Source organism: Cydia pomonella, chromosome 9 (assembly GCF_033807575.1).
Source record: "Cydia pomonella isolate Wapato2018A chromosome 9, ilCydPomo1, whole genome shotgun sequence".
Lineage (NCBI taxonomy): Eukaryota > Metazoa > Arthropoda > Insecta > Lepidoptera > Tortricidae > Cydia > Cydia pomonella.
Genome location: NC_084711.1, coordinates 9,359,847 through 9,374,481, shown reverse-complemented (window position 1 = coordinate 9,374,481; position 14,635 = coordinate 9,359,847). Strand labels below are relative to the sequence as shown.

General features: G+C 34.2%; 1 protein-coding gene across 2 annotated transcripts in view; it reads right to left on the bottom strand.

Annotated features, from left to right (window-relative positions):
- Positions 1 to 13,099, bottom strand: part of LOC133521295 (potassium voltage-gated channel subfamily H member 8-like) — a 70,817-nt gene extending 57,718 nt beyond the window's left edge. Inside the window, exon 1 of one of the 2 annotated variants that reach the window (XM_061856175.1) lies at positions 12,911 to 13,099. In XM_061856175.1, the coding sequence (XP_061712159.1) occupies positions 12,911 to 12,986 (76 nt within the window). In that variant the 5' untranslated portion in view covers positions 12,987 to 13,099. The remainder of the gene's footprint in view (positions 1 to 12,910) is intronic. The other variant, XM_061856174.1, reaches the window with a different exon arrangement.
- Between the last annotated feature and the right edge of the window lie 1,536 nt (positions 13,100 to 14,635).

The window sequence follows — 14,635 nt, the reverse complement described above, 5'->3', positions numbered from 1 at the left end:
ATACTTACCGTATTCCATTTTATTGCAATTTGCAATAAAAAAAATTTTTTTTTGGAAATAACGGAACTTATAAACCTAGAATATACTATGCAGTAAGTGATCGACATCAAAATCAAAGTGATGTTTTAAGATTTAGTTAGTGGAAAACGTTTTCTCACGAAATGGAATTTCATAGAAAAAGTACCGTTATTTCGTTAGGATCGCAAAGCTATTCTTCCCTCTTAAGTCCGATATGAGATTGTACTCGTAACAACAACATTCAAATAAAGTTTGTACTAACAAGAAACTGTTTAATTATGTATTCGAGTACTTGAAATTAACTTTTAGACTAGGTTGTCTAAAGAAACAAAATAAACCTGAATAACAATATTAACTTTTAGTGTTTGTATTTCACATACCGATGTGTTATGTAAACTACCTATTATGTCTATAAAACACATAAGGAGAGGTCTACCATATCCGACCGGCGTATAATTCTCGATAGATATATATAGTTAACTTGTTTGAATAGATAGGATAGGGGCAGTGTGTGGGTATTGTGGGATCTACGTGCATATTGAAACTATACAAATATATTATTATAACCACACATTTGAAATTTAGATGAATTGTGAATTTTATTGTCTAAGAGCAAGGTTCAAAATTGAGTAAGTATTCGAATGGTACGACGGCAGATTTGTATAATAAGCAATTCTAATACTTTTAAACGTTATGTCAATTGTAGGTATGCTGCGTTATGTATAGGTACCTATTACTTTCAATATTCGATATACTCGTAGTTATTACGAAAATCGCTGCAGTAATAATAAAAATAAATTTAAATAAATAAATGTTATAGGGACATTCTTACACGAATTGACTAAGCAAATAAATAAATATTATATACGACATTCTTACACAGATTGACTAAGTCCCACCTTAAGCTTAAGAAAGCTTGTGTTGTGGGTACTCAGACAACGATATATATAATATACAAATACTTAAATACATAGAAAACACCTATGATATTTGTGCTCATCAAACAAATATATGCCCTTACCGGGATTCGAAGTATTCGAACCCAGGACGCCCGGCATCATAGCGGGTCACCACCCACTAGGCTAGACCGGTCGTCAAACCACTTGTATTTTCCTTAATTACTTATTATGATTCAGTCAAATAAAGTGTATGACTACATACCTAAGTGATTTGTATTAAAAGTAGACTAATGAAAATGAATGTTATAAGTTATAACTTTTGTGACGTCTCACAAAATTGGGAAATTTAGCTACAGAACCCCTAGTGTAAATTGATTCGATAGCGTGACGTGACGCGTTTGCGTGAAGTCTCATTTTATATGGGATTTAAAAACAGCGCGCCAAGCGGGACGTTTTGGAAACTCAAAATCCCATACAAAATGAGACTTAACGCAAACGCGTACGTCACGTTTCGCTACAAATTAAATTTACACTAGGGGTACACATGAATGTTTAAATTTGTATAGTAGACTGAGGTGATTCACCCTGTGATTCGATTCTAGATCCGATTCCGATGTAGGTACTACAGAAAAACCAAGAGAATAATACTTAACAAAGCCCATTGTCATATGTGACAATGCCAATTTATGAAAAATCCGTAGGGAACGTGCAACAACGGAGCTAATTTAGCCGTGGAGTTATCTGAAATTGCGGGATGACTACTCTTCTTTATTAAAAGTTGTATTCAAAAGCACTAGTTCTATAGTAACTGCGTTTTTGTTCACTAACGAGCCACGTATTCCACGTAACAGCTAGTTAATTTTCAGTAAAGCGACCATACATTCATATAAGTACATGGACCTACAAATTTGTATGGACTCATCAGTATTCAGTAATTTATTGGCATTGCCTTCATAGGTACATATTAAGGTGATACACAAGAATTCTGATCAGCTATGAACCCTGTAAGGGTACTGCAACTTAAACACACAATGATACATTCACAAAGTAGCCATGCAACATGGTATAATAATTAAATCAATTTGGCCAGATTTTCGTTCTTGAACTCTACATCGTTCATAAGAAAGAATATAAAAAGCGGAACTATTTAGGTAAGTATGGTATTTTTTATGACTTGTCTAATGGCGTATATTTTATTTGCTGTACCTGCCTAATACCTATGCATTTGATCAAATATTTTGTATTACGTGTTCCTGATTCGAACTTTAAGATACGTCAAACATTTGCTAAAGATACGATATAGATTAGATATGTCAGTATCAAAAGTGACGTTTCTTCAAACAAAAACGTCACTTTTGACACTGACATATCCAATCGGTAATCCGTATCTTTATTGACCGGATATCCGGAAATTATTGACGTATCTTAAATTACCGTATTTAAGAATTATTTCGCTTAAAATTTAGTTTTCTCCTCACAAGTGTGATGAAAAATATTGCATGTGCCACGGGCGGTACAAGAATTACGAAATGGTGTTAAGACGAAAATGGAGGCGCAAAATCGCCTTTTCAAACAAACGTAGTCCTCATTTTCCTCTCTGGATATTAACATTATTGAAAATATTATGACACAATTTGTTCTATATCAACCATACCTATGCCCCTACGTTTGATTTTTTGGAATTTTTAATTATTATAAGAGTTAAGAGCATTTAAAATTTGTATGAAATATGTTTTTAGCTCCTAATTTTTACAATAATCAAAAAATCTAACAAAGTCAAACGCTATGGTTATAGCTATGATTAATAAACATCAAATTATGTAAAAATGTTTTCCATAATATCAATATCCAGGGAGGAAAATGGAGACAACGTCTGTATGGAGAATCGGCCGTCCTCTTTTCTCTTAATTAAAATTAACACTTGTTCGTAAATTCTTGTTACCCGCCCTTAATACACAATGTACTATAGTTGCTAAAGTTCGCTTGATATAAAAAGAAAGGAAATGATCTTACATTTATATTCTGTCTCGTTAAATTTGCTTGCAATTTGAATGCTTGCACAGATTTTCACAGTATTAATGGACATCAACTCCGTGCGCTTCAGCTATGGACGCTTGCATCCATTTATCAAAGTCACCTATTGTTATCCGATAACTGAAGTTACGGCAGAAAGCAAACGTTAGAATCGACATTTGCCAAATATGTAGGTATGTTACGTACGTTTATGCACGTACCTACACGGCAACACGCCATATTCGCTCTAAAACATAAAAAAGTGTAAGTCACGTACGTATGTATGTATGTATGTACAAAATATATCGTCGACTGTAAGTTCAATTAAGATAAGTGACAAAATGGCTAAAAGGAGTTGAGTACTTATACAGTTTTGTTCAGAATTTGCTGCTCTTACGAATGGATAACCGAAAAATCCTTAAAAAACGCTTCATTTTCACTCCGGCCACAATGCCAAGTGAGTTTGGCAACAAGTTACTAAAAAGTATAGAATAATCTCGTTACTTAGCCAGTTGCCGAAGGGGAGAGTCCCATTCTTGTTATACAAGTATTATCCTTTCAGTTTCTTTTTAGGGTTCCGTAGCCAAATGGCAAAAAACGGAACCCTTATAGATTCGTCATGTCCGTCTGTCTGTCCGATTATGTCACCGCCACTTTTTTCCGAAACTATAAGAGCTGTTCAAACTTGGTAAGTAGATGTATTCTATGAACCGCATTAGGATGTTTACACAAAAATAGAAAAAAAAACAATAAATTTTGGGGGTTCCCCATACTTAGAACTGAAACTCGAAAAATCTTTTTTCATCAAACCCATACGTGTGGGGTATCTATGGATATGTCTTTAAAAATGATATTGAGGTTTCTAATATATTTTTTTTCTAAGCTGAATAGTTTGTGCGAGAGACACTTCCAAAGTGGTAAAATGTGTGTCCCCCCCCCGTAACTTCTAAAATAACAGAATGAAAAATCTAAAAAAAATATATGATATACATTACCATGCAAACTTCCACCGAAAATTGGTTTGAACGAAATCTAGTAAGTAGTTTTTTTTCATACGTCATAAATGGTACGGAACCCTTCATGGGCGAGTGCGACTCGCACTTGGCCGCTTTTTTATTATTTTTTTAAAATTAACCTGTGCTGTTTCGCAACTAGTTGCCGAAAGACTAAAAAGTTACTGGTTACTCAACCAAAATCGCTAAAGGAATAAAACGTTTTTTAAATGTTTGTTATTTTTCTGATGTATTAGTTGATATGTATCAATTTATTTGTCCTTTTGCTGGCGGTTATCGATTAATTGAAATTAATAATTAACTTGTTCTAGAAAATCGTATTATCTAGGTACATATTAAAATAAAATGAGTGGTGATACTGGTGATTTTGCCGGATCACTTTGGTGGGCTTACGATGACCCTTTCTACAGTCGAAGTAATGTACTTAGTTGATAGCGCGACTGGTATCCGAACAGAATATATGGCCAAAGGGAAGTATGAATGGCACATAATAATATAGGTACTTAGTTTCTAGTATAAATAGTATTTGTTGTTATTATAGGCATGAATTGTTGTAACAGTATGGTTTTACATGTTACAATTTATGATTCAATAAATACCGGATGCTAGAAACCGTTCCAGATGCGCGATCATATTTTTTGTACAAGTTTGTCTAAATATTAATCATTTTTAGGGTTCCGTAACCAAAGGGTCAAACGGGACCCAAATACTGAGACTCCGCTGTCCGTCCGTCCGTCCGTCCGTCTGTCACCAGCCTGTATCTCATGAACTGTGATAGTCAGCCAGTTGAAATTTCTACAGATTATGCATTTCTGTTGCCGCTATAACAACAAATACTATAAACAGAATAAAATAAATATTTCTTTCCAATCTCGAGGTTCTCATCCAATCACTGAAGTTAAGCAAAGTCGGGCGGGGTCAGTTCTTGGATGGGTACCGTTTTTAGTACGGAACCCTTCCTTTGCGAATCCGACTCGCACTTGGCCGATTTTTTATTATTGTAGTAGGTACATTACTTTAACGTGCACCTTTGTAGTTTTATTGTAAAATCCTAATATCCGAAATTTCCTTACATTACTTTTATTTCATAGCCAATTGCTGTTTAGTATATTAAACTGAACTGAATTCTTCAAGAGAAAGAAAACATTCCACTAACAAGCTACCTTGTACAAATAACTCCAAATTGATGTCCAATACTGTAACGAAATCGACATAAGTAGTCTTCCACTAGTAGGTAAGTAGGTAGGTATATCGATTGTACTTATTCGAGTAAGCTATTTTTTGCTCCCTAATGAACGTGGCAGTTAATGCTGGATTTATTTGACAGTTTCAGATGCGCAGATTGCGTAGAGATTTCAAAAAAGTTCGAAAAGTTCTTGACATTTTTATGGAAATGTTTACAAGAAATAAGGAAATAAAATAAGAGAATTTGCCGATATTCTTCATAGTTGAAGAGAATTTGCAATAGTTGTATGGGTATTGTATGTTTTGGTCATAAATTCTAACTGACTAGGTACATATTTCATCAATCCAATCGCAATCCAAAGTTTGAAAGTTTTATCATATCAAGCACCATTGTTGCATAGACACCATTATGATTGATTTCACTCAAAAATTGGCTAATTTTCGGCTAGGTGTAACTAAATGCTTAAGAGGAAAGAGGACAATCGATTCTCCATACAAACGTAGTCCTCATTTTCTTCCCTGGATATTGACATTAAGGAAAATATTTTTACAGAATTTTATGTATTTTAGTCATAGCTATGCCCGGCCGTTTGATTTTTTCGTTTTTTTTAATTATTATAAAAGTTAGGAGCGAAAAACAGGTTTCATACAATAAAAATTTGCTCCTAACTCTTATAATATTGAAAAGATCAGAAAAAAACAAACGGTTGGGCATAGCTATGATTAAAACACATCAAATTGTGTACAAATGTTTTCAATAATGTTAATATCCAGAGAGGAAAATGGGGACTACGTTGGTATGGAAAGGCGGTTTCGGGGCGGTCGTCCTCTTTCTTCTTAACAGTAACTCTACTAACTCTAGGTATAAAAAGTTGAATATTGACAATTCAGTTAGGTACCACATAACATACTAGATTCTCATTTTTTTTTTGCTTTATTTACACCTCTACAGTCAAAATTATTTAGTATAAGTAAATAAAAAAATATAATGACATTGTCTTTAAGCACTCCAAATTGAATGAAATAAAACAAGAGTAAGGTGCCTTATTATGCTAATTAGCGACATTAAAATGATCTCGGTTGTATTTTTGTCAGCGTCACAATTGGTTTAAGTTTCCTTTGTCCCTGTCAACGGCAAATAAACCCCGTCGTCTTGGGTACGAGCAAAGATAATATATATAACTCCGTATAAGATAAATAAAGGCTAAGAAAAAATCAAGAAAAATGTATGCTCGAAATGCTCGAATAGATGGCGATATAGCTTTGGCCTATACTTGAGTAGATGGCGACTCCGTTTGATATTTAACACATATGAAAATACAAATGTGACCGAACATGGGTTAAATTGTCATAGTCATTCTAAGAGTTTTAGCCCTGTGTCGAAAGATGGCAGTACATTTAGATGACTTCAAAATTTACTTTGAAAATATACCTCTAAACTCAATTCTCTCTGGTAAGAGTAAGCAGAAAAACAAACGAATCGACGTGACGTGATAAAAAATAATTAAAGCAGCAGTAGGTCACAACCGCGTTGACTTGCGGAGCCACGAACTCGAGTGAACTTTATTGCGAGCGAAACCCAACATTATTAAAATTACAATTTCTGAAAAAAGGCGTTTTATTCGATAATTGTTATCGACGTTACGTTGAATGCTTTGCCACTTTTCGTTAGCTGAAGAATTTATCTACAGATTTTTGCAAAAGCAAATACAAAAGTATTTATAGCAAGCAAATACAATATTTAAATGGAAGTTTTCTGATAAAATATACATTTCAAATAGGTTAAGGGAAGTAAATTATGACTTATGATTAATAACCTGCACTAGACATATTGAGAATAATACTGTATATTTTTACATAAATGCAATTGCATTAGCTTATTTTTACGGAGCGATTTAGTAAAAAAACTTACATTTTATTTAAAGCAATTAAACAAATAACAAACCCTTGAGAGAAATGTAGCACATTTGTTTGAATGTGTAGCATCGCATTACCTATTATCACCTTCCGGTTGCTTTTAACCGTTTTAACTATGTAAAGGTTCCATTCGGATCATTCAGGGGGCGACAGTATATATATTCATATAATCTTTAAAATATAAGATTAGTTCTAAGTTAGCTAAATATGTACTTAACTAGCTGTTGTCCGCGACTTCGTACGCGTGGATTTCTATGTTGGTGGTTATACACTAGAGCATAGAACATTATGCAGCAAAAGGTAGCAGTAGGGAATGTTAATTTACTTGTTAATAATTATACAACGCATGAGATTTGTCTGACACAACATTAAAAGTGAAAAAATTGTCCTCGATATAATCTCTTAAGAAGATTTTCAAGTCCACTATTCCAATCTATTGCAAACTTTAAACCCTTTTTCACCAATTTGGGGGATTAATACTTTCAATGAACGCCATTTTAAAAGCCTAGCTTAAAAGAAAACCCGTGCCACATATAAACTTCTATCCTCTTTTTAACCCCCTTAGGGGTTGAATTTCCAAGAACGTTGAAATAACTTTTACTTGCAATCGGCTATTATGCCTTTATAAGTTTCAAAGCATTGGTAATGGATTCAAACTTTCAACCCCTTTTTAACCCCTTTAGGGGATGAATTTTTAAAAACGCTGAAATTAATTTTCTTGTATTTTAATAATATGCCTACGTTCAAACTTTCAAATCCCGGACTCAAAAAAATATTTGATCTCCATACAATCTTTCAACCCCTTTTCACCAGCTTAGAGAATGAAATTTGTTTCTTTTTAAATAAAATACCTTTTTACAAACTATCAAGTTTCTAGCTTAAAATAAAACCTGAGCCCCATACATACTTTCATCCCCTTTTTAACCCCCTTAGGGGTCGAATTTGTCAAAATTACTTCTTAACTCTTGTACACTTTATAAATGCAACCTAGTGTGTAAATTTCAACTTTCTAGCGTTTGTAGTTTCGGCTTTTGAATTAGCCTTATAATATTATTAGAAGATATATGGGGAAGAAACCTATCACTATTTAGCAGAGATCTATAGCACAGTTAAACTAAGAAAGTGTATACTAGAAATTTATTCAGTGTTTACATGAGAACTGTTATTGACCGATTGACATACATAAAAGTAAACAAACAATTCATAGAACCGTTGCTACACAAATACAAATTTGACAGGGTTCCATCCGTCTACTGCCAGTACTGTGGCCCCTTAAAATAGGCGTAACCAGATTCTACAAATATCACATTAACATAATATTTCAATAAGATATTGGTAATCTTATAATCTATTCATACATTTTTAATTTTGTAGCTCAAAAAATTTACTTTAAGGGATTGCATTCTCAAAAGTCTGGATCACGTCTGGCTGTAAATCAGCGTGCATGTTACAACCGTTCAATTTCGAAATCTATGCTATCTTCGTAATTAGCATTCCCCACCAAGGGCCATGGTTCACGTCGGCTACGTTACATTTTAATTTTGATCCCATTTTTATAATTAGCGTCCCCAAAACCATGGAAACGATACCCATATTGATATTTTGAGATTTCAACCCCATTGCACTCCCACTAGGGGGATGATTGTTCACTTCGGCTACGTTATATTTTAATTTTGATGCCATTTCTGTAATTAGCGTCTCAAAAAACCATGAAAACAATACCCATATTGATATTTTGACATATCAACCTTATTGGGGACTTTTCCCCCTCTTGGAGGTTGAATTTTCAAAAAACCTGAAACACGTCTTTACTCATTCATCTTTAGGAATACTCCTGTGAAATGGAATAAAATAGTCGACCCAATCTTGTTTCCCCATACAAACTTTGGACCCCCATTTCACCTCTTTAGGGGATGAATTTTAAAAATCCTTTCTTAGTGGACCCCTAAACCTTATAAGGAACCTACTTGCCAAATTTGGACTTTCTAGTCCCAGCGGTTCGGGCTGTGCGTTGATTTAAGTCAGTCAGTCAGGTCTTTCACGTTTATATATATAGATTTTCTAATACCAATGAACTGTTTAATTCGTTCTTAGCAGCTTTGATTGCATAAGTTGTGTTGTTGTCTTTAATTTGATCAAGGAAATTGATAATGACATCGTTCACGTCAACGCTGCAGCAACACTACAACGACACTACTAAATTAACGCTGCTGCAGTCATAATCCGAATGTAAACTTTATACCTAACTAGGTACTACTAACTTACTAACTAGTAAACCAGTATACAATAGTTAGTTCTAGTTTAATCACTCAGTTAAAAAAAAGCAAGAATATCACTTTACCACAAAGTTACAAACCAACATTTGTAGGAGTCCCCTAGGAATATCTAGTTGGTACCTGTTGTAAACAAGATTACAGTCCCGGCAAGCCAAACTGTTTTATTCCATGAGACGTGGCATACGTGCCGGTTTGTCTCCAACATTTCCCAAATGTGTAACGCCTACGGGCATTGTACAGTCAGCAAAATGGGAACTCTGACCTATCATGGTACTATGACAAACCAAATACCACGCAATCTCTTACGAGATTAAGATTTGCTAATCTAACTTGATTCCATATTAGGGTACGGTATCTTTTTTTTTTACAAATAAGGTCAGTAGAAGCAAGTGAGTCTTCAGAGGCAACTTTCCCAAGACACTTTGCGACAACTACGCGTTTCCACTGAGGCGATGCGGAAAACTAGTTTTAATTTAACTAGGAAAAACGGGTTTATACTGTAACATTTATAAGTATTAGTAGTTGCCCTTATGAGCGCATGTGTCCTGACCTGACTAACCTTGTCACTCATAAAGTTAAAATAAAATATCTAAGTTGTTTCTATTTGTTTTTATTATTAAATCAATATATTCAAAACATTTTCTTAAAATCGGTAAATTATTAGAACTGGTACTTATTTTGTAAATTCAACGTTGGCGGCGAAACATATTGGTGTACCTTCTCTTCTTAACGGTAGGGTTTACTTAGACACTATGTTTTTCTTTAAAATTCTAAAAAATATTATTAATTGTCCTAATCTACTTTTAGTTGTCCGCATCACCCTTTATGCCCTCGATCACTGTTTCATATTAGTTTCTCGGTCAAAAACTATTCCAGGCATACCTTTTTCAGACGAGTTCCTAGTTACTAAGAGTATAATAAACATCTATTCGAAGTAGCCACCTTTACACTGTACAGTCAGCGTCAAATACTTTGTAGCAACCAAAGTAGTCAAATAGTTCGGTACACCATATATTTAGTATGGTGTACCGAACTATTTGGTCACTTTGACTGCTATAAAGTATTTGACGCTGACTGTACAAAATTCGTTGGCTAGCTAGTCTAAAAATATAGTTAAACGTTAGTTGTTTTAGTACATAAGTACAGATATCAGTTGTTTTTCTAACTGATATAAATATGCACTAGATATATATTTATTTCAGTTAACATAATTTATAATTATGAACCTCCAGGTCTTTTTGTTGTATTTTCCTTTTGTTGTGGTACATCTTTTGTATTGCAATTTTGATATGACTGTTTGGTTTCTAAATAAATAAATAAATAAATATATATATATATATATATTGTATATATATAGCAGACAGAAATCCTGCAAAAACCGTTTTTGTTATATTCGTATGAGAATCTCCGCTAGCGCTTTCCCTTCGTTTTTATTTACGTTTACGGAACGGAGATTGAAAGGAGTACATGTGCATTGAATTGGATACTTCGCGGCGATATACTCCCATCAGTTACGTTATTCGCAAACAGCAGCTTGTTCAGAATTATAACATTATCTCCTTTTCCATGTCTTCAACATTTATTTTCCTTTTTTTAGAATGTTCTAAATGAAAACTATGTTTAAAATATGTAATTCAAAAGTCTATTTGTACCGAAACACGAAGGCAATAGTTATTTGTACAACTAGAGAGCAAAGTTTGATATTTCTTCGAGTGCTTATTTGAGGCTATACAATAAGTGGCGAAAGATTCTATAATAGATTCACGAGCGTAGCGAGTGATAAAAGCGCACGAGATGTAAATAACTTTGATCTCGTGTAGTAGGTACACAAAAAATTTCACGACAGCAGTGTGAACGTATTTGAAAGGTAAAAATACAACCTGAAAAAATTTAATCCGTCTTCCTCACTATTTCATTCATTTTTTCTTAAGGTATTCTAACAATTAAGTTTAATTACCGCAATAAAACAAAACGAAAGAAATTTCAATAAAATAAAACGGAACTACTTTATGTAACGGATATCAATTGACAGTTCAATTGACAACTTTTTTTTGTAAAAAAAAAACTTTGTAAGTTACGGTCCGACTTGTGAATACAACTATTTGTCAACTATAGTAGAGATCGTTAAAAGTAGAATTATTTACTTTGCGTTTTGATTATATAATAAAATACGTAAAATATGGTGTTTTTATTAAATTTTAAACTTTTATTTCATTAATAAATTTTTACGATTGAGGACTCGTAGGGTGTTTTGGAACGATGCGGTCCGACTTATTTCAGGGGTCTTATATAAACCGTCAATATACCGTTGAATTACGTATGCACATATTTTTGTCTGTTTCTTTTTGCTAATGACGTGAAAGGGACAATGACAATAGAATCCAAATATTTCGAACTTGTATTAGGCCCCGCACGTTGAAATGACATTCGAATTTAAAGGTCACTTGAATGTTATTTTGTTTCACTCAGTGAGCAAAATGCGATTTTGCTCAGTGTTTTTAAACAGAAAATTACCCTTGTTCCAGCTGCTGACGTGAAAAAAAAATACATACCTATCCGACGATGTGATGACTAATGATAGATCAAGGAGCTGAATACCTTATGTGTGAAGCCTTCTACCGATACATTTGCTGATGAGTCTGATGACCACTAATAAATCTATACCCTAATTCACAATCGTACTAATTAGGGAGAAAAAAGTGTTGTAATTAGTACATAGTGCGCAAACAAAGTTGTTATTACAACCAAATTTTCCGCGTAATTAGTACGACTGTGAACATCAAAATGTAGTCATATTAGAGGAACGAGTAATCGAATAATTTGAGATAAGAAAATCTTCTCTAAGTTTATTTATAAATTGCTTGTCAGATGGGGCTAACCTGTCTATGTGCGAAATATTCAGTACTTACTTACATGATAATTGAGTTATAATCGCTAAAAGTTTACTACAGAGGGTTCGGTAAGAGGAATGTGTATGGTTTATCTTAACGGCGGTCAGCCATTATATAACTTGAGCATTTGTATTCGAACCCTAGCTTTTTAACCATTTAACTTCTGTCATCTAATTTGTCAGTGGAATATTGTCGCTAAGGCCTCATCTCAGTACACTACAGTATCTCTGAACGCAAAGAAGTGTTATCTGAGAGTCGATTTATACTGGTCTTCCTATTTTGACGTCGACTGTTAGCCTTGTAAATAAGCCTAGCAGTTCGCAGCTATTGCTCGCCGGGGCATTACGAGATTGTGCCGGCAACCGCTAGCCGTGGCTAAACTCGGGGCTTAGAAAATAGAAAATTGTAGTGCACGTATTTTCTATTTTGCAAACACAGACTGTCGCGCTACCTATGAAGTCAACTATGTTCGTGAATATTTACTGGGATTTATAACTGACGAACAAAAAGGTGGTTCTCAAGATGATGTGTATTAGTAGATTAATCTGATTAGTTGTTAACCAAGGGATGAAATGGTGCCTTTCACCCATGTTAAATAATAATTAAATTAAAATATAGTCAATATTTTAATCAAATACTGCATATTTTGTAAGTTCCAATTCCATTTATACAATCCGGCCCGAGGAAAGGTAACTTACGTGTGCCATCGAAGCGCGTGGCGATGGTGTCGAGGAAGGTGTTTTGGGGCGCCAGCAGCCCCTTGCGCACCGGCATCCCCCCTCGCCGTGCGCTTGCGCACTCGGTCAACCACCTGCAACAATCAATCGTAATATTGTGAACATGCTTTTCTTAGAGGCTAGGAGAAATGCAGTGGGAGTCTATTTAGTAATAGTTATTATTTATTAAATCCCATTTTTAGGAGTCTATAAGCCTTGAAGATTAGTCGCATTCTTACTAGGATGAATCCGACTAGTTAGTATTAAGGTACTGGAATTGGAATGTCTTGAAAACTACCAATTCTATCACTTTTACCGTAGGTAGTACCTAGTGATTGGTAGCGAATGAAAGTTTAAAATCATTTATTTGAAATATTATAGTGTGGTATATTGATATACAATATGCTGATTTAAAGTAAACCATCACTTGGTAGTTAGTTTGGTAGTTATTTATATGTAAAATGGGGAGCAAAGGAGGCCCATTTTACTTATTTATTATTATTTTATTTATTTATTATTTATTATGCTCTAAGAGTCAAGGCAAGCGTCTTCGTGAATGACACGATCTATAGCAATAATCGGAGAGTAAAGGTAAAATACGAGTAAGCAGTTCTGAATATTGAGACTACAAAATAAAAAAAAAACAATTTCAGATAGTTTGGAATAAGCCACAGTACAGCTCAATGTCCTTCGCTGCCTATCAGGAATAAACCACGGTGCAAGAAAGGGGCATTTATGCAAAAGATCTCGGCGAGTATTATACAATATGGGCCTCTATTAGACATTAGGTAAGTACCTACCAACTGCAAGCCCCATTAATTCCTTTTAAAAGAGAAGCGAAACAGGTCCTTTGAAGAGATAAGATATCTTGTGTATGTGATATACCCTTATTAAAAATGCATGTAGTGTTTCATAAACATAAGAGAATGGCCAGCAATATGAAAAGCAAATCGATTCAAGTACCTAGTAATCTGTTTATAAGTATTTGTGTATTATATAATATCGTTGTCTGAGTATCCACAACACAACCCTCCTTAATTTTTTGAAAGAATGAATTAGTTAGTAAAAAAATATACAAGGAAATATTTAGCCATAATAGGGAATATGCGAACATGATAGTACTTATACATAAGTAACTAAAAGGCTAAAAAGTACTAAAGAGAGACCATTGGGACATTAATATGTTAATACATTTTATATTTTTAGAATAATAGTTGAATAAAGTAACGTAAAACGGAACGATTTTTGTAACACCAATCAGAGCTTCTGATAACGATATGACAACTATATTTGTCGTACAGATATCAGAAGCAGATGAGAGGTTATTTTTAAGTTATAATATACTGATGGACTAATTGAGGTGGGCTTATTTAAAATGTAAGTAAATATAAAAATACTGCAGGTTCCCTATATTTTTTTTCTTTTTATGATAGGCAGGCGTTTGACCACGATCACACTTGATGGTAAGTGATGATGCGGTCTACGGTGGAGCACGCTTACCTATGAGATACCTATTTACTCTAGCCTTGAAGAGATTCAGATTATACTCAACCGGAAACACAGACTCGGGCAGGGCATTCCACTCCTTGGCAGTTCGCATAAGGAATGTTGAAGCGAAACACTTCGTGCGTATTTGTGGAATACCTACCATGAAGCGATGCTGAAGTGCCGATTGTCTGGTAGTCCGATAGTGAAATGGGGACGGAG